This window comes from Triturus cristatus, chromosome 12 (genome assembly GCF_964204655.1).
Source record: "Triturus cristatus chromosome 12, aTriCri1.1, whole genome shotgun sequence".
NCBI lineage: Eukaryota > Metazoa > Chordata > Amphibia > Caudata > Salamandridae > Triturus > Triturus cristatus.
Window position 1 is genome coordinate 544498292 of NC_140595.1, and position 25646 is coordinate 544523937.

At 41.7% G+C, this 25646-nt stretch overlaps 1 protein-coding gene across 2 annotated transcripts in view; it reads right to left on the minus strand.

The window, feature by feature from the left end:
- SLC12A4 (solute carrier family 12 member 4) overlaps nt 1–25646 on the minus strand; it is a 477810-nt gene that overhangs the window by 218484 nt on the left and 233680 nt on the right. For both annotated transcript variants that reach the window (XM_085638574.1, XM_085638575.1), the window contains exons 6-10: nt 24710–24840; nt 18977–19218; nt 11523–11734; nt 6757–6921; nt 5564–5662 (exon numbers count right to left, since the gene is read on the minus strand). In XM_085638574.1, coding sequence (XP_085494700.1) covers nt 5564–5662; nt 6757–6921; nt 11523–11734; nt 18977–19218; nt 24710–24840 — 849 coding nt within the window. The remainder of the gene's footprint in view (nt 1–5563; nt 5663–6756; nt 6922–11522; nt 11735–18976; nt 19219–24709; nt 24841–25646) is intronic.

The window sequence follows — 25646 nt, forward strand, 5'->3', positions numbered from 1 at the left end:
AGAAAAAGATTTGTGTTTGATGGTGGGCTTTACATGAGGCATAGGCTCTTTTTGGAGACTTTTAGAATGCAGGAAGTCTTGTTCGAGTTGTCAGGAAGTAGAAGCCTGATTGATTAGGTGTTTGCAGAGCTATGGGTGGTAAAACTTCAACATGGACCTTTTTGGCAGTATTGTGTGTGTGGGGGGGGGGGGTACATGACACCAGAAGGAAGCTGTGTGTGAGCTCTTTTTGGAGTGTTGTGGTATGGGATACGATTCCGGAGGGTAAGAACCAGAGGTATTAGAGTATGTGTTTATGGCTTGGGCAGGATTTTCTATATGAGTGAGTATGTTTGAGGGGTGATAGTATTCCAGGAGATGTGAGTCTTGAGGAAGCATCTGAATACCTGGTATGGACCGATGTGCAGATGGAATGCTAAGTATTGGGTTTATTTGAAGGGTTTGGCAGGGAAACAAATGGGAGTTTGTTCTTGGGGAATGGAGCAGGAAAACACATACATGTGAACTTGGAAGATGACAGGATGCCTTATATGTAGGGTTACCAGATCTTGCAGGACACTACAATTGAAGTCCTGGGCTTGTATTTAAGAAAGAAATGCATTGCGACAGTCATAGTTGTGCTCCAATTGAACCAAATGGATTACTGTTCCTGAAAACAGGTAACTGATAAAGTAAAGCCCAGATGATGAGCTTCCAAGTGACATGGAGTAACAGGACAACTGTAGGAATGCTTGCGGGTGTGGTGGAGAGATGCTGCGGAATATTCGGGTAATGAAATTATCACGAGTCCAATTAATAAAAACTGCACTATATTGAAAAATTAACAGAAACTGAAAGACTACGAAAATCTAAAATGTAGGATGGGAACCAAAACACGCCTAGCATAAAGTGCAGATCAAGCTGAAAATAAGGGGTTATCAAAAATGAGAATTTGTTAACCATGTAACAAACAGTTATTGTGTATTACAGGTTTTCTGCATATTGGATGATTGTCTCCTTTGTGAGGTATGCCCCTGCTTATAATAAGCACAAGAGATACCCACTCACTGTATAGTGCAGCGCCTTCCAAAGTCGCTAATGCAGCATATGCGTCGGTGGCACATATATAGTTTTACTCTTCGGATGAGACATTTTCTGTGTGAATCAAGACTCTCAAGAGAAGACTACAACATCAATGCAAGCATATCACAACGGACCTCATGCAGGATACTCAAAACCCACATATTGGAGTTTATGCGGGTCAGACATACTTAAACCCCGAAGTTATAGTAGTTAAAACAGAACAATGGAACAATTATGCATCTTGGATGCAGAAAGGTCAGAGAAAGTACAAAGTGGTCTGCCAAATAAACATATTTCCCTTCAGTTACCTTGTGCAACAGCCTTGGCAAGCACTAAGGTGGTAGCTAAGACTTGCAAGCTGTAACTCATGTTTGAATTTGTAGAAGGAGCGCACATCCTAGTTGCCACACCTAAAAGTATACTAGTTACGCTACATAAAGTTCAAACCGAGCCAATGAATTTTGGTTCGAAACTCATTCTGGAATCTTAATCTAAAATAATAAAATGTTGGTTCAGCCATAACTTGCTAGTCTCCCGTTTGATTCATCAAACCTAATGGGTTCTGATAACAGAGGCAACAATATTCAGATGATAATGTATCACAATGCCGTCCAAGATATCCATACCTATGCTTATTCATCAAGAGGAGTGTTAAAGTAGTTCAAGCTTTTATCTAAAAAAAAATCAGATCCTGAGCTCTTCCTGGAAATGTATCTATACCAAGGCGACATAAAAACAAGCATTATCTAAACCAATGTGATTTGCCTATGCAAGAGCTATTGGCTTTGTCAATAACCAGGACTTTTAGCCAAGTTGTACATCAGCGCAGCTGCTCTACAGCATGGTTGAAATTTAGAAAAAAAGATGCTCTAAATGGCCAACACTGATCACGAGAGACAGCGATCTAAGTATGCAATTATTCTCTGCCTTCACCCAAAAACAAAATATTCAGAGACAAATGGCAATAAGACATTGTCACCAAACGTAAACCAACAAGAAATATAAATACACATTTATGCATCAATCTTTATTTAAAGGTGGCAGTAAATTTGTGCCAAAGGCTGAGGGTGCTGGCCAATACACAAATTATGCAATAATAACAAAAATAAATGATAACTGCCAGTCATAAATGGGTGCGAGGGCTGCATTAAATTTAAAGCGATCTGAAGTTCTCAAAAGCAAGAAGAATCATGGCATGGCTGTGATATGCGATGTTGGAAACTCACAAATGAATAAAAGGAAAAACAACTCACTTGTCACAGTTCTTTGCAAATACTGCAGAGAAAGTAGCAAACAAGCAACTTGTTAATCACAATAACCTGAATGACCTGTTTCACTCCTCACAATCTGGTTTCAGAGCCACCCACTCCACAGAGTCGGCCCTACTGCTTGCTACAGAAACCCTAAGGAAATGTGGGGATGCAGGGCAGACTGCTGCACTGATCCTGCTGTATCTCAGCGCTGCATTTGACACCGTATCTCGTAATCTTCTTCTCAAGAGATTATGTAGATGCAGGGTCAGGGGTTCAGCTTTACACTGGATGACCTCCTTTCTTTCATCGCGGAGCTTTCAAGTTGTTTAGCACCCACATATATCAAAGAGCATCCCTCTGCTGCAGGGGGTCCCACAGGGCTCAATTTGACGCCCAACGCTGTTTAATCTCTATATAGGTCTCCTTCCAGAATTAGTGGAAAGACACAATGTGACTGTTGTTTCATACTCCAATGATACACAACTGATTGTTACCTTATCTCAGAACCCAGCGCGGACAGCTAATCAATTATCTCTATGCTTAGAGGAGCTAGCTGCAAGGATGTCCAACCACTGTTTGAAACTAAATGGTAACAAAACGGAGGTGATGATAGTCGGCAAGGCCCTCTTGATATGGACATCACTATGGTGGCCCGAGACACTAGGGCAAATACCTGCCCTGAAAGCTGAAGTAAAGAATCTTGGGGTCTGGCTTGATTCCAAACTAACGTTTGAAAGTCAAATCCAGAAGGTGGCGGGGAAATGTTTCGGGACTTGGTCACCTCCCAGATGGACTATGGTAATATCCTCTATCTGGGAGCATCTAAGAAAGGGCTGACCAAGCTTCAGTCAATCCAAAATGCGGCTGCTCGTCTAGTTTTGAACCTTCCTAAAAGAGCAGCGGCCGTGTGGGCCCTGGCAACCCTCCATTGGTTGCCCGTGGAGAAGAGGATTACGTTAAAGGCCATGTGCTACTGCCACAAAATTTTGTGGAAAAAAGGACTGCGATATCTCCAGTCTATGATAACTGCTTACACACCGGCATGGAATCCAAGATCTAAAGGCACCACACTGGTCACTATGCCTAGAATACAGAAAGCCAGGATGGGAGCAAGCTCCTTTGGATACCTCGCAGACAAAATCCGGAATATTCTGCCAGTGGTGGTAAGAATCGAACCTTGTGAAAGTACTTTCCGCAAGAGATTAAAGACATGGCGTTTTCCACCCTCAAACTAGAACCGTGATCGTCAAGTGCTGCCATATGTTTCCGGATAGTCTCTTATGGTAGCTTCCTGCCGACTCCACTGAGATTATGCGCTAGCACGGCGACAGACCGGTGGTGCAACCAGGCACTTTATAAATTGATAAAATTAAACTTGCTAAATTATGTTACCTCAGAGCCTTAGTTCGTTGTCTTGGACCCACCTGAAGACCGCGCCGAAATGGCCATGTAGAGCAGGGAGTACAGCACTGTCTACAGTTTTGCACCATCGTGAAACCTATTGGTGTCAAATGTGTGCTGTTGGGAGGGACGGGAAAAACAACTAAGGGTGGGGAAGAGGCATGGGGTAGACAGGCCAAGCAGCAACAGGAGAGGAGGCGGGGTTGACCAGACAAGCAACAACAGAGGGGTGGGGTTGCGGTGCAAGCAACAATGTGGGAGTGGAACGGCAGGAAGGGGATGCAAGTAAAAAAGAACCTCTGAAAATGAAGAGCAGTAGATGGCCACACAGCAAGTGAAGCAGTATTTGGGACATGCTTCAGTGTAGAGCCAAACATATAAATAGGAAATGAAGCCGGCACTCATTGACCAAAGAGAAGCAAAGAAATGAGTGAAGATGAAGCTAACCGATGGTAAGCAATGGGCGGACTCTAGGCCCCCTGTAAGTAAATAAAATGTCTGGTAAATGACAGCACATTCGCTGTCTCAGGTGAGACTTAAAGTATAGTGGGTGGGGGGGAAGAAGTGAGCAAACTGTCTAAGAGGTGAAGGTGCCCACCAAAGACACTAAAAGGAATAAAACAACCGACAGTGCCCCCAAAACATTCAGGGGTGCTAAGGTGAAGGCAGGATATTATTTGAAGAGGGGGCAGGAATGTGTTATGCCTGACAGGAAACAGCCCTTAACATGTACAGTAATTTACCACTCGGGTAAGAATTTTTTTTTTTTTTTAATAACATGTCTTTTATGTTATTAAAAAAAAGTGTTTTTAGGGCTTAGGGGTGAGCAGAGGTAAAGGGATTTAAGTGATTTTAGGGTCAGGATGAACAGATGTAAAGGGTGAATTTGGGGTTCATGTAGATAGATGTAAAAGGCGGTAAAGATGAATTTAGGGTTCAGGGGTGGGTAAAGGGAGATTAAGGTGATTTTAGGGTTTGGTGGTGGGTAGGGATAAAGGGAAGCAATGTTGATAGTGTTTGGGGGTAAGTAAAGGGAGGGAAGGGGAATTTAGGGTTCAGGAGTGGGTAAAAGTAAAGGGAGGGAAGGGTGACTTTAGGGATCGGGTGGTTAAAAATAAAGGGAGTGATGGGTGATTTTAAGGCTCAGGGGCAGGACAAGATAGAGAGGTAAGGGTGATTTTATGGTTTAGGGGTGGGGAGAGTTAAAGAGAAGCAAGGGTGAAAATAAACCTTTTTAAATCACCGTTTGACAAAGAATAAAACATTCTCTAATTTATAAAAGAGGTAACCAGCAAATAAGTAAATGTAACGCGTTGGGAAACATTAATTCAGAAAAAACACATTCTGTATGGCAACAGTCTTAAATTAAAGGAGTATGTTTACAGCTTCATCATCAATTAAAGCGACAGGCGGACAAAATGTATGTTTGGGACACAGGTCACATGTGAAAAATATTTGTTATTGCTAGTTGTTTGAGTTCAGCTATTAGAAATGCAGGGAAGCGCGAGCCTCAATTTTGTGGTTAAAGTTGCCTTGAACACAAAAGCAAAAAAATGTACCACAATCTGAGAGCAAGCAGTGGGGAAGAATACTAATCAAGAAATCAATTTGTACTTGGTCCATGTTACAGGGAAGAAAAACACATCGAGGGAAAGGGAAGCGCAAGTGAAGGCAACACAGGCTCACCAATCAAAGGATAGAAAATAAGGGTGACAATGAAGCCAACCATCGATAAGTAATAAGCGGGCTTAAAGCCTCTTTTTAGAGGGGTTTTCTTTTTATAGAAGGAACAGATCTTTGCAAGTGCCAGTGCATGTGCGGTCTCAGGTGAGACCTAAAAAGGATACAGACCAAAGAGGTTGTTACAATGGCAAATATCGTCCCAACAGGAATTGACTTTTGCGCATCCTTGAGATCTCCTGATCTGTTGGATCCAGCCATGATACCTTGAAAATGATGAAAACAAACAAATATTCACAAGTATTTGGCTACATTTGCACTTTCTTTTAAAAGATTCTAACCTTTTTTATAGATGTGAATTAAGTAACAGCCAGTCAGCCCATGAATATAATTTATGGTATAAACAAAGAACATCAACCCATATCCACACGCTAGTCAGGTAATAAGGATTGCAGCCCTTCCTGGAATAATTATCCTGAACACCAACTGACTAATGATCAAATGAAGTATTTCACACAAATCAACAATTTGCAACTCGTAAAGATAAGACTAAAAACAGGACACCACAGTTTCAAAACAAAAGGGTTCCTTTTACTTTCAACACAATATAGTTTCCCAATGTGCTGCTTCAATTACAGTCCATTCAGTTAATTATATCTGATAATTCTACTGATCAGTGGATCTCACTTGAACTGATATATTGAGAGAAAAAAATCAAATTTTATGGTGATTAAGACATTTAAGGTAATTTTCATCCAAAAAAACACATTAATTAAATAAATTATATCTGGACATAAATAACAATCGTATTCTCCATTTATTGTTTCAGTTCACTTTGGTTCAATACAGTTTTTGGCAGCTTATAAAAAAAATTCTAGCAGGACTAACATCAAAAGAGGCCACTATCAATAGCAAGTATAAAGCACTCTGTCTCTATAGAATGGTATAGCAGAGAAATTATGGCCACTTGAACAAAGTTGTCATCTTTAAAGTAATATTCATCTTCTAAAGTTCTTATACCGACATTGAATACTGAACAAAATGAGATCTTGGAGGTTTCTGTAACCTCCACCCAATTAAACAGGAACCAGAATGAATTGCAATATTCTACCCATCAAGAGAGTTCAAAGGTTAAACTGTAGAGTGAAAGTAGAGTACCCTTGGTTATTTGTTTATTCAAAACACTTTCCAATGACTGACGCCTATGCCCCAGTGCTAAGTACCCCACCTTACACAATAATATATGTGCAGTAACTTGGTAAATCTGATAACATTAAGTACACATTTTATTTCGAGATTCTAATTAAACTTTACTATTAATGCTTTTAATTAGATGTTTTAAAAATACATACGTTCTCACCAGTTACTGAAGGGAAGAAGATTCCGACTAATACAGTGAAAGCAGTGGCAATATCAGTAATAACATACATATGAAGGTTGGTCTTAGAACCAAGGACATCCACTGAAGGGTGATGAGCTTTCTCCAGTATCTCTCCTTTCTCCAAGTAACTGCTCCACATGTTATCTGGTTGAAAAGAAATATAAACATTTTTTCATTGTACCCTTTGTTACATCAAGACACTCTAAGGAGTACGAAAGGGAATGGTTATAGAAAAATGTACGGTCCAGTATGAAAAATCCAAGATTAAGTTTAGCACATTTTTGCATAAAGATTTCTATTAGATAAATCGGACAAATGGATAAATTAGAAGCCGAGATAATAAAAAAAATATATGGCTGGCATAAGGATGAACAGACTGGTCTACAGTGCATCTCTGCCATTAATTTATTTTTAGCCTCCCAAATCATAGGCTGCACAGTGTATACGCTTTAAAAATATTACAAAAAGATAGTTACTACTATTTCTTGGTTGGTTTTATCATTACTACTAATGGAAACTTGGCTGGTGATTGTGTGTTACGTTAGATTAGGTTATACAGATTTTTAAAGAACAACTATCACCTGGGTGCCGATCCTGGCCCTGGCATGTGCAGGCTCTCCCTTTAATAATGTAATAAAGAGGCCCATTTCCTCTCTATCCATTTTTATGTTTGCAGGTGTGGTATGCCCTGGGTGGTAAAAATCTGTGCAATTTTAAAGGTAAATGTTTGAAAAGGAATTGCATTACCGTTTTCAAACAAATGCGTTACAGATAAACGGGAAATTCCAGTTTAGGCATGCACATTTACATGTATGGTAAGGGCTGGCGAGGGTCTGGTTTCTTCCAGTAGATCACAAAAAGAGCCGAGACTGGGTGTGGGAAAGAGCATTATTCAAAGATCTGGTTCAAGAAGGAAGTGTTCTTCTGATTTAAAATGGGATCTGAAAATGGGGAAACGCTGCCATATCTAAAGTTCAGAGTGAAGTTCCCAGATCATAGACATCTGCCGCTAATGTGGACAGAAAAGAGACTTCAGAGAGGAGATCATCCTTATAGATATGTAGTGGTATGGTTAATGGTATTGATGATTTTTAGTCCCTAGGTTATGGTTACACCTAATGGACATACAGCAAAAGTATTTAGCAGAAGATACAGATTTGTTGAAAATTACATGCGGATGGCAGAAAAACTGGTTTGTTGCATACCTTCTACTTAAAATAGATTACAATAAAAACAATTATTGTAGATAACAGAGGCAGGCCTTTCAGACTAATTCTACAATAAATTGCAACAGGTCACAGGTGTATTACAGAATTCAGATATACTTTGGAATAATACAGATGAATCATGCTTCAAGAAACAAAAATTATTTCATTAAAAAAAAGAAATTTGCAGGCCTAGAAAAAGCGTTCCCAAAGTTATGTAACCTGTTCTTCCAATGGATGCTTTTAACCACAGATTCCTCACCTCTACAACATGTACCGCTGCAGTATCTCCTAAATGGCTAAGGGTCTAAAGGTTAGACTCAGACCAGAATGTCTTGCAGGCCTGAGTGGGAAACCGCCCCCGCTGGACTGAACTGTCAAGGAAGTAGTGCTTTGTGACAGTGAGCACTGATGCCCACTTTGTAACCTGTCAGATGTCTAGCATCAACATCCCTCTTGACAATGTTGTTGTTTTGGGCTTCACCCAGGAGAAATATGAATTCATGGGGTTGCGTCTTGCACAGTCCAAAGCAGATTTTGATTCAGTTGTCTATCCACCTTCACTGGGTGTTTTTGCACCACCTTCCCTTCTCTGCTCCAGAGAATCCTACAAAGAGCTGATCATTGACGCTATGGTCCTTTGTCCAATCAATGTAGAAGTACAAAGCTTTTTTAGGGTCCAGCCAATGGAGCTTCTCCTCTTTCACTAAAAGGTGAAGTAGAGTAAAAAACACTGGCAGATTGTTAGACTGTGCAACGTGAAACAATATCAAACATGAGCACCCCATCCTAGGAGGGAGGCAACCATAGTAATGATCAATGGCCGAACTAGGTCTGCAAATGGTTTGTCTTCCAACATATTGGTGGGTGTCCACCATTGCAGTCAGTGGGGATTTTGGCTTGTATCAACAATAATGCTTTACACTGACCTGGAGCTTGTGACCATGTGACTGTTAGACAATCTTCCAAGGGCCTCAAGTGCAACCATGCATATGGGACTACTGCGATGCAGGATGTCATCATCCCTGGCAGGGGCAGGAGTGTGCAGACTGGCATGTTACGATTTGTGTGAAAAGAAGCAGAATTTACTGTAGGTTTTCAATTCTTTGTTTCTTTGGAAGGCTTGGCACACTTGGTTGGCTTTTGTTGGAGGCGGTGGCCCTTGTCCAGCTTTGCCCTTCTCAACATACTCGAGACTTAAAGCCATACTCGCACAAAAGTCGCTCTGCCCCAGCACAGGGAAAGGTCTTATGTTTATCATGAGTTATACTCATAGTTCACAAAAGTAGTGTTCCTCAGAGGGCTGGACTCCGATGTTGGAACCACCACTTGTTAATCATCAGATCTGCAGTCTGTTATCTTTCCTGAGGGGTAGCACTAATGGTCCAGGCGCTTCCTCTTCATGGGCATCAAAGGCAGTGTCTTCCTCCACCAGGGTTGGAGAGATGTCCTCCAGCTGCACGGTGTGCGCCCACTGGCGTTCCCTTCAATACCAAAGAGTTTCCTTCGACCTGAATGCCCGTCAGCTTGCATCGTCCTGGTCAAGGAAAAGACAAAGGTTGCATACCTGGGAGTGACCAGTACACAGGTACTGAGCATGGCAGTGAGGGCAATATAGGAGTGGAGACCATTCCATCACCTATAATCATTGCTCGATAATATGCCACATGGAAAAGTCTTTTCAGTCACTATAGGGGCATGCCCCAATGCTGCTGAAGAACAAACGCCGAGTGAGGGTTCGATGTCTATCGCTGTCGCAAATATGTAGAAGCAAAATATCAATAAAGGACACCGAAAACTTCCAACGATAACATGCATTCTACGGCAAAAATCTGAGCCTACTTGGTGTGCGTCTGAACCCGATGGTATAAAAAAGCAATCTTGGAGGAGTCGCACTGCACATTGTGACTCAAAAACTTCCTTCAAAACAATACAACTTGTAAACGTCAGAGCCAAAGACTAGGTGGAAGGAGTATGATAGGTGTATATACCACTTATATTCACCAGCTGTAGTTGACTGAAGAAATGATGTCTTTTCAGATTTCATAAGTGATGTTGTTTATGATGTCATACAACATGTCATGAGGAATGCAGTATGATAGGTAATGAATAGTGTATGACAAAGCCACCAGTTATAGTTTTTTCAGTTAATTAAAACTAGTGAATTTCAGTGTTTCTTTACAGTTGTAAAACGTTTTGCTTTAACAGACATTTTCTCTTACCCATTATGTTACTTTAAATTTTGTTTTTTTCAGTGACTTTCCAGGGTTTATAAAATAATAAATTTGTACCACATCTTTAGCTGGGCAACCACGCACCATGGTTGAGCAACGTGCAGCCCCCCACCTTTGTTCTTTTATACCGCAGATCTATGGATCCCCTTCAAATTTACATTGGTGGATCCATGCCGAGCGTCATGGTGGGTCCAAAATTCCATGGAATTGTGGAAAAAAAAAAAAACTTATTTTAATTTGACCCACAAAGCGGTGCCACTTAATTTCCCAATTCCCTAGGACACTGGGGTTGAGTATCACGTCCTAAAATGGTGGTTGCATCTTTTTCTTCACATTGCAGACAGCCAATCACATCATATAGTTTGAGTCTGCGGATCCATAAATACCACTGGATCCCACACAAAGGTACTGTCGCATGACATACATACATTTTGAACCATAATTTCGCAAAAAACTACTGAACAGATTTATACTAAAAGCACACATTCTTTTTAAAGATAGTGTTTTTTGCAAATTGTGTAATTTTATTCACCTGTTTTGGCAGTAGTGATGTTAAAAAAAAAAACACATGGAAACTACTTGGGAAAATCTTGTTTTGAGGCCCCACATTTTTCTCGTCCTCCACTTAACAGATCACTCCAAAATGTTCCAGGAAGGACCTGAAGTGAATTAACTTTTTTGGGGAATGTTTTGTGAAGATTTGTTCAATGGCGCCAAAGTTAATAGCAAACCAAAAAATCCATTTGCTATGGTACCTAGGTCTTAACTATAAATAGACACATTCCATACCACCAACCGCAGTGAGTAAAAGAAGGGACCTTTCCCAATAACTAAGTGTCAGTCTGCTTGGGCTGCAAGAGAGACTAAGCCACAATCTTCCCCTAAATGTCAAGGTGGATTTGTGGAATGTTGATCAGAACTTTTGGCAAGAAACAAAACCCATGTAGAAGAAGGACTTTTTGATTAAGATCTAGAAAGCTGTGCCTCATTATGAGTATGTATATTGGGTTGAACATAAGACCTTAGAATATACATGCATTGAGACCAGGGAATATGATGGATACCACCACTTAAAAAAACAATGGTGCATTAAGTAATCTACAGGTTTAGAATATTTAATCAAATGGAAGATAAAGCATTTTGAAGCAGATCTTGGTACAGTTACTACTAAATACTGCTAACTACCAAGGCGTACAATGCAAGTCTTTAAAATTATTATAGCCATGTCCTGGCTGGACTGATTGCAATACATTAAGATTAAAACGTAAAATGGAATTTTTTAAGATTGTGACAAAACTTTAATTACCTCTTAAAACACTGCTTGAAGCCCCAGGAATCCCTGCAATCTCAGTAACATTATTAAGCAAAAAGTACTGATCACAGGTCTCAGTTAAGTTTGAGGAGTGGCAGAACTGCTCCCAAAGTTTGGTAGGCACTGTGATGTTGTCCACAACCATGGTTTTTGCACAAATATCAAACTGATCTCGTGACAGTGTGCGATTGCCCAACATACAAATCCTGCAAATAGCAAAAAGAGAGAAAAAATCATAATTAAGCTGCAACTGCATACTCTCTCTCTCTCACAGACACCCTCACCTCGGTGGTCTTGCAACTAGTAACATTTAAAAAGAAAAACACTCCTATTGGAAAATCTATATGTAGACAAGAAGGGAGCATGCACAAACATTTTAGGATACAGGTGGTGTGCCAAGTATTTCATTCACTATTGATCAATTGATTTTTTTTCTGTTTTGCTGTTAAAACATTGACAGGAAGGTCTCTCCTCTGATATTCATCTGAGGGTCTCTAATCAGACCTATCCTCAGAATACCCTTCATGATAAATTTGATTTCTGCTATCAGTACATCAGAGTTTAGGACCACTCATGCACCTTATCAAATACAAGCAATTGGCTGGTTTATCACTGGTCTTCTGTTTCCCTGGGGTTGTTATGGTGTACTCAGAAGTCTCTGCAACATCCTCAAAACTTTACTTTCCTTGAGGCAGGAGATGCAGTCTGAGCCCTGCATGTGTTACAAATTCATGGAAATTAACTTGCACCTTCATAGGAAGGCTTATCGTCCTATTATTGAGTGTGCCCAATTACTAAGGCTTGCAAAAATTAACTTCAACCAATTTACAACCACCTTTTTGCTATTTACAATAACATTTTGGTGAAATAGCAAATGTTGCCTAGTGGCCTTATAAGATAAGATGTCTGTAAATTCAATGTGTTGGACCAACCCATCATTTTGTTCAGCCAGTCAGTTATCAATGCTTTCCCTGAAATGATGAGCTAAGCCCAGTTCTTCCTGACTGACAGATCACGCTGCAAGAAGTTGTACCCTCACATGGTTGACTCATTCCTAAATGATACAGGGCTTTGTCAATGCATCTTCCAATTTTGCTTGGCATGTATAGTATTCCTCAACTTGCTCTAGTTACTGTTACATATCTTTACTATCAGTCTAGTGTTGATAAGGAAGTTGACATTTTTGACTTACAATAACCACATGACAATGAAGAAATATTTCTTCACATTAACTTAGGAAATGCAAGACAATGTAGAGGTTAGAGAAAAGGACCTTTCATTAAACGTGCAAAAAGGAGAAAAATGCTGCGTATTTCTGCAGAAAGCTTCATTTCCTGTCGTTCTTTCACTGTCATGTCTCGAATATTTTTCATTATTCCTTCCTTTTAAGAAAAGAAATGCCTTTTTGTAAATGCTGATTTAATGTTATAATTTAACTGTACAACTTAACATCTTCGGGAATTGTGCAGTTTGCTGCAAAATAGATTTCTTTCCTTCCTCACACTATAGGACTTCACCTCTGCAACATGCTTTTAATGAAAAAATATTGCTATAGGTTTGACTCATTATCTAACCAGCATATGCTAGATATTAATGTTTCGTTTTATAGAGCAGCCCATTGTTACACAATGGGACACTGGACAGCTAACAGAGTAGGCTTGCAAAGGTTCTCATGAGGACCTTCCTAGATGTACCTTTTTGTAATACACTGTAGCAACATTAAAATAGCATGTCGACATTGACTTTTACTGTGGGAATTTAGAGAGACTACGGTGGATCATCGGAAGATCATTTCCTATTGGCTAGAGGTGACCCAACATTCAGAGTTTGCAAAACGTTTTGTGCTTTTCTATTTAGTACGGGTTCAGGAGGCAATGCATTCTATTCATATCTCCCCCCTGCCATGCCCTCTAGCACTTGACTGTGTTACTCTTGCCTGAAATTACTGTTAGCTACTGCCAACGATGATTTTCTGTTATTCTGAAGCCTTTTTGGAGACTTTTCTCCATGATGATCATAGCTACTGCAGTGATTAATTTCTTCCACCTGTGTTAACGGGTGCTACTGCAGCTGTTAGGGAACTCAGCTGAGTTTCCATTACAAACCTTTATAGGGAGCTCAACCTCTCATAGCTAATAGCCTGTTGCTCCAAATTTTCTCTTGCTCTTTTCCAAAGGAACTCTTTATGGGTTCTGACTAGGATTAGTTTAGGTCTTTAGATTATTATAGAGCATGCTGTTATTTGCATGCTATTTCTAACCAAATTTCTTCTCGATACGTCTGTAAACAGACTTATTTGACTAACCTAATAAAAAGACAAAAATGCAGACTAATCTCTTAAGAGAAAATAAAACTGTCAAAGCTTCACCAAACCCTCTCATCATTGACTGGACATTAAATACCATAAGTTGATGATTTGATTTATAAATGTCTTTGGGTTGTTCTCCATTCTAACACAGTGGGAAAGATTCATCGAGCTGAAGAAAAGATAGGCGTGGAAATTGGAGATTCTCTTGGTAAGTTTCAAGGTGTAGCTTTTTATAACATTATGAGATTTCCGCGCTTGCAATAACATCCAAGTGTATACCACTCTGGATGACACCACAACAAATTTGGATACTTTGTGGACTGTCCAAATTTGCAGACTAGAAGCATGGACTAATTTACCATTCTGTCTCTCTCCATCAGTTACAACTGAGGTGATAAAAAAGAAGGTTAAAACACTGAGGGTCTGAATTAATAAGGAGCTCTCACTCAATGCCGTATTGGGTCTGTTGTAAAACAAGCTCCTTCAATCAACTCAAATGACAGTTTCTCATCTATTGGAAGTTCTGGCTAAGATTCTGATTAACTGTTTCTAAACTGAAAAACGCTGCTGTCTGGGTGTTTGGCAAACTTAGGATAAAGAATAAGATTTTTTTCAGTTCAGAAAACCACCAAAACTGACTACACGTGGATCAACAACATTTCTATGAAGTAGTGCATCTAATCTACATAGCTTAATTTGATCAAACTCAACAATTTGTAAAAAGGCTTTTATTAAGGTCAGAATGTCACAGACTGTTAAAGTGTTTCCTCGGTTGAGAAGAACAAGTTACTTACCTTCAGTAATGCTCTTCCTAATAGTGACTGGATCTTGCTGCAGATTACTCATCTTTTGAATATTCCTCAGGTGTCAGACTCGATCTGTAAGCTTTTCAGCTGTACCTCTGCAAGTTGGAAGAAGGCGCTGTGTGGCTCCACACTCCACCATTACTCTCTGGAAAGGACATATGGCGCCTGTTTAGGTGCTACTCTCATATTCTGATGTCAATTGCTTTTGATATTGTCCGTACCCCCAAATGCAGAGCCTCAAAAGCAAATTGGTGTGACCAGTGTGCAGACTCCTAGACTTAGTATTTTATTAACGGAGAGTGGCCAGCCACAGATGGGGAGGATAAGTGGGTCAGTGAGGAACATACAGCAAGACAGTCTGTGCCAGAAAAACCATGACTGAGATTCCACATCGTTTGAATAGATACCAAAGTAGTACCTATTTGGGGATGACAATAGTGCTTTGTGAACAGATGGAGGGATGCCCATGTAACCGCCTGGCAAATGGCTAGGACAGGGGCTCTACTTTCCAACGCAGTAGTTGCAGCTTTGGCCATAGTAGAATGAGCATGCAGTCTTTCCAGAGGCTGCTTTTCAGCTAGTGCATAGCAGATCTTAATGTAGAGAACAATCCAGCAGGAAATGGTTCTCGTCAGTCTTGCCTTTTTTCATTCCAGAAAACCCAGCGGTTAGCTTATCATCCATCCAGTGTTCTTTGGTATGATCTATGTAAAAGGTCAGTGCTCTCTAGGAGTCCAAGCCATGGAGTATCTCCTCCTCCTTATAGGAGTGAGGAAGAGGATAGATTGCCATCAGGTTCGTGGTGCGACTGGCATGGAACAGTGTCACAACCTTTGCTAAGAAGGATGCTCACATCCGTAGAACAAGCTTGTCTAGGAAGAAGGTGGTGCAGAGTGGGTTGACACAGACAGCCTGAAGCTCATTCACTTGCAGCACCAATGTAATGGCAATGATGAACACTATCCTGACTGCAAGAAATGATAAAGGGTAGCTGTTAATTGGCTCACATGGGGTGCACATAAGAAATGCAAGGACCAAGGTATGGTCCCCCACTGTGGCATGACAAAGGGAGAGGGAGGAACAAGGAAGGCTGATCATGTAACCGCAGGAAAGCAAAGATAGTGGAAAGGTACCCTTTCACTGTGCCCAGAGTATAGCCTTGCCGGACTAGGGTCAAAATAAATAACAGAGCTTCGCATGGAGGAGGTCCATCGGGCGAGTGCCACACCAAGCCACAAATCTGTCCTAATGAAAGGCATATATAGTTTTTGTTGAGGGATGCCTGGCTGCCAGGATGACATCAAACCCTTCTGGTGGAAGGTCAAAACATTTCAGCTGTCACTGCTGAATCTCCAACAAAGAAGATGGAGATAGTGATGGCCCGAGTGAAGAACCTGCCCCTGCTGCTGTGACAGCTGAGGCCGCCTGATTGGAGGAAAGATACTCAAGCCTAGATGTTCTGGATACCATACTCCCAATGCCCGATCCGGAGCCACTACGATGAATTTGACCCGATCTGTCCTGATCTTTGAGAACTCAGGGCAGGAGTGGTATTGGCAGAAAGGCATATAGAATGTTCTGATTTCCACTTGAGGCCAAACTAGTCTCAGTGTAAGAGATGCCTTGGAAACTCCAACACGCATAATGGCTAACATTGCACGTATTCAGCAGTGGTGAAGAGATCGAGCTTCTGGGTACAATTGTCACTTGTGAGAAGCTGGTGATTGAGATTTTCCGCTCTGGTATTCAAAGAGCCTGCCAGGTGATTCACCATCAGGAAGATCCCTTGGTGGCCCAGCCATTTCCAGAAGCACAAGGCCTCCTGACACATGGCCCATGACCCCCAGCCTGCAATACCAAAGGCAGTGGTGGTGTTTGAGAGCAACTTAATCAGCCTCCCCTTGATAGAGGGAAGGCTTTTAATGGCAGGTCGATGGCCCTCAGCTCCAGAAGGTTGATCTGGATCTTGGTCTAAGCCAGAGACCAGAAGCCTCTGATCTCCCCCTCTCCCAGATGGACACCCTAACCCAAAAACGATGCATCGGTCACCATTGTCAGCTATGATCCAATTGGTGGTCCAGTTACCACCACTGCAGATCATTTGCCATTTCCTCCAAAATCTGAACGTGGTCAGAAAGGTCGCTCTGATGTTGGGTCAACTGAGAGTTCAGATCCTACAGCAGAGCCTGCATATGCTGCCAGGCATTCTCCACCAGCATGCATGAAACTGAACCATGTCCAGAATCGCTTCGACAAAGCGTCTAAGGAGGAGTCCGGTGTGATTTAGGCACATTGATAGTGAACCCCAAACATGACAGAAGATTCGCAGTAGTTTGGAGGTGGTTGATGACTGTCTGGGGTGAGCCCACCTTTTTCAGACTCCATCCTTCAAGGGCACCAGAAATTAGCCGGAATAACAACCACACCCTACTTCTGTTGTTGGCATAATCTTAACAGTCCCTTCGTCCAAAAGGGCTTGCACTTCCTGCCACAAAATGGAGAGATGGTCCTAATATTACATCATTAATAGACCGGCCTCTGAAACTGCTTTGGGGACTCCTGGAATTGGAATGGGACCAGGACTGGGCCTTAAACTGTTCTTGATGCAGATGCTTCTTGTTCTTGGCGATGTAAAGCTTAGCCTCACAGTAACCCAACGGTCTCTGAGTTCATTAATGCGCAGTCACTACAGGCCTCAGATTTGTGATGCAACCCCCAGGCACAAAAAGTACATGTGATGGGGATCCATCACAGACCTTTGTTTGCGAAAGTCCTTGCAGGGCTTAAAACCTGTTTTTGGATTGAAATTTCTTGCATGCGGAGATGCTTACCTCAGTATTCCATGGAAAATTGTTCAGAGACAAGAGAGTGCTCCATATTGGCGTCTGGTAGCACGGAAAGAAAGGAACTGAGATCAGCATGCAGGAGTGGCACCTATATAGGCTCTGCATGTCATTTTTGTGTCTGTGTGAAGCAACACAGAGTAACCAACCAGGGCACAGAGGCAATGCTCTCAGAAATGTGGATTTGCCTCAGTTCATTAGAAAGCATGGTAACCATCTAATCTTCAGAGATGTTTTTAACTTTCTCCACCTTCTCATGAATCCAACCCTTCCTCAGTCGAAAGGTGTATTTATCTTCTATTCACCTTGCATGTTTTGTATCACTGCTTACTGGCGCTAAACATCATCTCACCGTGTGTGCGGTAGTAGGTGTATGTATTTCCAGTAGTGACACAAAGAAAGGCAAGAACACCTAGTTTCATCCCACTCTCATCCATGACTCCAGATACCAGTACCCATGCTTACTAATATTTCTAGCAGATGTTACTACTCACCAACGGTATGCATGTTTTAGACCTCACCCAGCTGGGTTGCATGCAGGGATGTAGGTGTTATGGGTTGGTCTAAGTGTTGTAACTATTCAGTAGAAAATTTGAGGACCCTGCTCCATTCTTGTACTGATGCATGTTAAAATATTGGTTGGTTTTTGATGTTTTTTTCTGTTTAATTGAGAATGTGACTACTGTGCGTGTTATTGCTTTGTATGCAGGCTCCAAACATGGCTAGTCTATGCTGCAACAGGAGGCCGTTCGAGTCCTGGTCAGCTTCAGCAGGATTGTCACATGGTCCTTTCCATGGGATTGGTACAAGCGGATTTATCCTTTCAATCTCATTTTACAACACTATATCTGTTTCAAACTCATTGTGATGTTGTCACATTCTATCTAGGTTCTTATTATGCATGGTGATTTCCTCTGAGCGTATCTTCCCTCTACAAGTTCCTAGTATGAACAAATTTGAACCTGTTATTTCAGTGGTGAATATCTTACAGATGGCTGCAAAAGCAGTATGTTATGTTAAAATATTTCTAAAACGCACGATTACCCTAGGGTGTCTTGGCGCTACCTTTGATACAGGAGAAGAGCCATGCATGAGGAACAGCAGGCCTAGCAAGTCCTGAAAAAACAAGTTATTAAGAGCTTCCTGAAGTACAAAGGGATCCCTCCTTATCCAGCCCTGCTACCCCTGGAGAACAGCCCTACCAGGAGGATTTTCAATTACTTTTCAAGCTAGGCCTCCGGGAAGCAGTGTTCTAAAAGGTTAGTTTTCCCATAGCCAAGGCTAGCACCTTTAGAGAATGTCATATTTCAGAGATTGACCCAACACACAATACTAGTTGCACAACATGTCTATTTGTCTTCACTTCACAGCATTATTACCTGCACATGCTAAACTATCATTTCTTCTGAATTACAAACAGTAAGTCTGTAAGGACACACGAAATTTCATTTGTCACCCCATATTATCAGAAAAAGATATAAAACCACTCACGGAAATGCAGGCGGATCAAAAATAGACTTAATAGCCCCGGCGTAGATGGATAATATGGATATTATGACACAGGCCAGAAAAATAGAAGCAAATTTGTTGACATATTTCACACCCACAAACACAACCACGGCCATGAAGAGGAGAAATATGGTCCCATAAACCCGCATGTTGTTCAGGTTGGCGCTGGTTTCTTCGTGGACATTGGCAGAATGGAAAATTGCTGCTGCCGGTGCAATGTACACCTGAAAAGGCAAGGATGTTGTTGAACACACACTGAAAGCATTTGTAATAAAAAAGGACAGGCAACAACACTTTGTATACTAGAAAAACGTAGAGGTAACGGCTTGCTGCTTATACAAGTGATCGCCAAGTCACATGTGTGGGTTTTTTTTTTAATTTTTTTATATTGAGTAAGCAGAGGTGAATACTGTGTCAGTTTCGCTGTTTTAGTAAAATTCACTTCAATCTACCAGTGCTTAAAAAGGTGAACTGCTGCCAAAAAGCAATGCCAGCCTATGCAGTTCTCTATTCTTGAACTGAGAATTGCAAACTGACATGTGTTAGGGGTTGCTTTTATTCATTTGGCTTGGATGGTATTTGACCAATCCAAAGCTGTAATACTGTACCTGGGGTGGTAAAAGGCTTTGGCCATTTTACAGCTGGGCATGAATAGCATTGTACTAATCCTATGCTTAAAAACTTTGCTGTACAAATGGTAAAAGACTTTGTCCCTTTCCATCTCGGCATGGATGGCACTGTGCTAATCCTATGCTTTAAGACTAATATAAATGCAGACATTTGAGGTGAGCAAATTTAGAGTCGCTGGTGTTGAGGGTGCTCTATACAGGAGCTGCTTTCCACCTAAACTTGAGAACTACCCAGAGTTCTCTGCTTCTTTTTTGCATAATTTATGTGTCACTCTATGCCTGAAAGGGTTTTGTTTTGAGATATATATATTCACTGAAAAAACAATAGGTTTCAGAGACGTTATAGTTAGTTGGAAATTTCACTCGTACAAAACCATAGAAAATCCCCAGTTTTAGTTAGTTCAGCTAACTAGAACTCGCGCCCCCGCAATGCACTGCTGATGACGTCACATATTACATCATTCATGACATGGTCAGTGCCATCACTTAGGATATCTCAAATGACATCACTGATGACATCATCCAGTGAATGTGTGTTTCTGTAAAGTTTAAATATGTTTTATATATATATGGTGTATTGAAGAATGAGTGGGTGTATAAGTGTCAGGATGAAGGATTTAGTAGGTGCGTGACTGACTGTATAAGTGAGTGATTAAATGTGTCTTACGGAATGCATGGGTTAGTGACTAAACTGTCTGAACGTGTGCATCAGTATGTCTGTTGTGTAAGCTGCTGCATATGTTGGTCAGTAGCTACATGAGTGTCTATATGGGTTATTGATTGGTTGCCGGAGTATTTGTATGGGAGACTTAGTGTGGGTGGGTGGCTCGGAGGTGTGTGACTGTGCATAGATGTGTGAGTGGTTGATTCACTGGGTGTATGGGTTCAAGAGTGTATGTGAAAACAGCTGTATGGGTGGGTGAGTGTGTGTATGGGTGCGTTGGTGACAGATTGGATGTCTCAGTGTACATGTCCAAGTAACTACATATGTAAAAGTCAATGTATGTCAGAGTTGGAGTATATAAGGGACTATACGCGAGAGTCAGTGATTGGGAGAGTGGCTGTATGGATGAGTGTGTACTTGTATCAGTGATTGTATAAGAGAGTAAGTATGTGTTAGTATTTGTTTGAATAAGTGAGGTGTTGTGTGTATAACTGTATAGGTGAGGAAATGGGAGTGCGATTGATTCTTTGCATGACTGACTAGGTGTTTGAGTAACTCCATGGATGAGTGGCAGTGTGTGAGTGTCTGTATAGGTGTATGAGTGCATATGATAGTGTTGTATTGATGAGTGACTGCATGTATGAGTGATTGTATGGGTGAATGCGTGGATGTGTGTGTAGACCTAGGAATCAGTATGTAGTAAATGGTATTGGTGTGTCAATGGTTTCGAGAATGGTAGTCTGTATTTTACAGTGGGTGTATCAAAGGTTATATTAGAGTGTGAGGAGGTGCAACGAATTATCACGTGGATGATGTCATCAGTGATGTCATCAGTGATGTCACTGACCATGTCATGAATGATGCAATATGTGACGTCATCAGCAGTGCCTTGCGGGGGCGCAAGTTATAGTTAGCTGAACTAACTAGAACGGGGAAATTTCTATGGTTTTGTACGAGTGAAATGTCCAACTAAGGATAACGTCCCTGAAACCTATGGTTTTTTCAGTGAATTTCCAAGGTTTTTAAGATGCTAATTTCTCACTATAACGTGCCCGAAACCGGTGGTTTTTTCAGTGAATTTCAATGGTTTTTTTAAATGCTAATTTCTAACTATGCCTACAAAGTTAGGACATGTGAAGAAACAGGAAGAAATGCGCAACAAGAAGCAAGACAAATGCAGAAAGAGGCAACAGAAGTCCAGAAAGACGAAGAAAAATGCAGGAAGGAGCAAGAGATATGCAGAAAGAACCAACAGGGGAGCAGAAAGTACTCCTGAGCCCCCAACCTTTTAGTGACGGGTACTGGTGGAAACTGACTGACTAACCAGGACAGGAGCAACTGCTATGCTAAAAGACACTTAGAATACAGTGAAAACACCTACATACACTAGGGAACAGTATGAGTTAGGGTACCCCTGTAATGAGCATGACCTCCTCTGTATTTGCCATGAGTTAGTGCCTGGGTCATTGCATGAGTACATGGGTAGTGACTGGATGATTAGAGTGCTGCAAGGAGAGTGCATGGTCAATTTATAAGTGCTTGGGTTGTGGTGAAGTGATTGCATATGCACACATGTCCCATCAGACCTCTCCCCCTCCCTTCACCAATGTGCAAACGTGCCCCCTGGTGGGTTTTAATTTGGGGGATTAATTCCTCTTGAATCCTGAGGGTCCGTGGGGACCAACTAGCCCACCGGATACCTCCAGTAAGCGCTGCAGAGCTGCGTTGCAGAAAGGTGGTCCGAGGCCACATTCCTTTTTACACCTCTCTGCAATGCAACTCTGTGACACTTACTGGACGTACCTGGTGGGCTAGTTGGCCCGCAGGGACCCTCAGGATTCAAGGGGACTTAATTCCCCAACTTAAAACACACCACAGGGCACGTTCGCACACTTGTCACATCAGGCCACGCCCCCTCCCTGCACCACTGTGCAAACGCACCCCCTGGTGCATTGTAAATTGGGGGATTAAGTCCCCTTGAGTCCTGAGGGTCCCTGGGGGCAACTAGCCCACCAGCTACCTCCAGTAAGCACCACAGAGCTGTGTTGCAGAGTGGTGTAAGAAGGGGGCATGGCCTTGTACCACCTCTCTGCAAGGCAGCACCCAGCGCGAAATCGGCCAATTTTTTTTTTTTTTAAATGCTTTTTTGGGGCCCCCTGAGCAGGCCTAGAGGGTCAGGGTGTTTCTACCTAGCCCCCTTTTCTTGCTTTTCGCCTTTGTTTTTCTCTTTTCATGTGACTTGGTTCTACCGAGTCACAAGAAGGATGCCAACACTTCCTGGTTTGGAGGGTTGGCAGCCAATTAGAATAAAGCTTGTGGTCGGGAGGGTCCGCGGATCCACCGCGCCTCTAAATATCGAAACTTTTATTTTTTGATTTTCTCAGCAAATACTGAACGGATTTACACCATTTAAAAAAAGGGCGCTTTCTTAACCAAGCACTACCTTTTTGCCAAATTTTGTGTAATTTCGTTCAGCAGTTCAAGCTGCAGCCGTGTCAAAAGTTTCCTATGGAAAATAACATGGAGAAAACAAATTTTGGGACCCCCCTTTTCTCTCGGCCCCCACTTGGCGAATCACCCCAAAACTTTTATGATAGGAGCTGACCAGAGCAGGCCACAAGTTTTGAAACTTTCGCGAAGATTCGTCAACCGGCGCCAAAGTTATTGGGAAAAGAAAAAATGCTTTTCCTATGGAAACTAGGTCCTAACGATAACTATCTACTGGCGACCATCAGTAGATAATATATACACACACACAAAAAAAAAACAACACCTTGCTTCTCTGGCTGCGCCTAGATTCACACTTGCCTGAATGAATCTGTGAATCTTTTCAGCTTATCTTCACGTGGCTCTCTACATTTGAGATCACGCCCATAGAGGTTGGACTCTATTGGATGAAAGACCATAACTGCAGGAGGACCCAAAACAAATAGATGCACTTTGTTACAAATGCAACATCTTGCATCAAGTATCTGTGAGGCATACCAAGGCGGGATTAAGTGAAAGCTTCAATTATTCTCAACCAATGGGTATCTGATTTATATAAATGTTTGGTCACTGCTGGGGCTAGACTCACAGTGAGCAAACAACGATGAACTGGAAGGCGGCGTAAATAGAAATGGATTAGATCAATTCAAGCATTCCCCTATTACTTTTTTTGTTTTCTCTTGTCAAATTATCTTCAATCTTTGTACAAAAATAGTCATTTTTTGTCTTACTCTCCCCAGTTTTTTTTCGGGAGGGGGAGTTAAGGTGCTCAAATACACTAAGGGCACAATTCATGCAAAATCATAAAAAATGGATACATAAAATAAGATAAGAGATTTGTTCCTATACATTTTCTCCAACATTGAAGCAGATACTGGATTTCTTTGAAATTCACAAACGTTTCCAAGAGTATGCCTGGCAAGCTGCCTAAGCGTGCCTGGAAAGTAGCCAGAGATGGACTTTCATAGTTGTACTCTTGAAACATTTTCTGAATTCCTTTTTTCCCCAAAGGCAGAAGCATTTACACATACTTGATAATACACAGCATATATTTACACACATTTACACACATGGGCAAGTGCCTCGCATTAGTACAATTGCATTTGACATACTTTGTTTCTCCGTTGTACACACCTCCACTATTTTTTTGGGGGTGTTCCTGTCCCATTCTCACCCAGGAAGCCAATGTGCTCCTGTCCTTTACCAGAATTAGCAAAGTTTGTTTGCGGATGTTCCAAACTTTCTAGGCCGTTCCCATACCCGATATGTAACACCCACTTATCTCACAGTATCTGTGGCAGTCCACTTATCTCACAGTATCTGTGGCAGCCCACTTATCTCACAGTATCTGTGGCAGACCGATCTCACAGTATCTGTGACAGACCGATCTCACAGTATCTGTGACAGACCACTTAACTCACAGTATCTGGGACAGCCCGATTATCTCACAGTATCTGCGAGTACACTTTTTTGGGAGTGTAAAACTAGGTTGTGTACGTTATAAATGTCCACCTGCGGTTACAGTTGGACTTGCAGGAGCAAATAGCATTCTAATTCTGGCCCAGAGTTTCAAATCCAACCTGGACCTGCAACATTGTTTGCAACTTGGCATATTAAAGAGGTAATGCCCCATATTTTGCTTTGCAAGAGCACTACCAGGAACTGCACAGTTAACTACATCACACATAAGACTTTAATGTAGAAAACAAATAGTTCAGAAACAAGGACAGAGTAGGAATTTAGTGGTCTCAAGAGCGTTCCTGGGCTAAGTGGTCATTCTTGTCCAATCAATGGCCGAGAAAAGACCAGGACCACAGGTTGCGCGTGCTGATGTTAGTGGCCAACGTAGAGAGGGATTATGCTGAAGTATAACGCATATGTGAGGGCTGCACAACTTTCACTCGAAATCAATAAGGACTATGGAGGATTACTTACTAGTAAAATCTCGATGGCGCCAAGAATGTACATAGCGCCTGCAAACGTTGTTCCCAGGTAGAAGCACAGGCCCACCGCACCTCCAAACTCTGGTCCCAGGGACCTAGAGATCATGAAATAGGAGCCTCCAGCTGAGGAAAAGAAACAGAGATTAGTTCATGTGCAGCAGAACATGTTCCAGACCAAATGTGTTTATGCATCATGGTTGTCATACGAGGCCCCACCCTGAAGGATCACCAACTCTTTAGCAAAAGATTCTGCAAGATGTGTGTTCTGTAGGCAAAGTTTAGCAACCCCGTGAAGACTGCATATTATGCATATGTTATATTTCACCTACCCCTTGCTAACGCTCCTCAGTGCTTTGCTCTCATCACTACTCCTCAGGGTGCTAGAAAATTGTACGAATGGTACATGCGTAGCCAGACATTTTTTCCAGCAACACTCACATCAAATATGTCAGTGATTCACTGTTGTCAGAAAAATTCCTCCTCTCTTAAGTAAAAAGAAATACCTTTTGCCCACACTCTGTTCAAGGGCTCAATGCAAGTGTGACATCAGTGCTTGATATGTCCTATTGTGTAACATTATCTCTGATTTCTAACTTATGCTGCTGGATAGGCGTGCTCTTAATTAGTATGTACACCTAGTTGTTTTATACCCCCCTCATTTATCCCAAAATAAATCTTGCACTAATCCTTCTGGTTACATCAGTGCCCACCTTCACCACCATCTTGTGACATTAGTGCCACTGCCATAAAAGTCCAGCCGCAGATCTCGTGAGCTTATTGTCCACCCACTCAGGTCATGTGACCACAAAATCCAAACAACCATGGCTATATCTGCCTCGACCAAAATGTATAGTAGCCCATGTAGCTCACTCTAAACAACGCATGGCTGAGTCAGTTTAAGCAAAACTAGAATCTGTTACACATAGGCT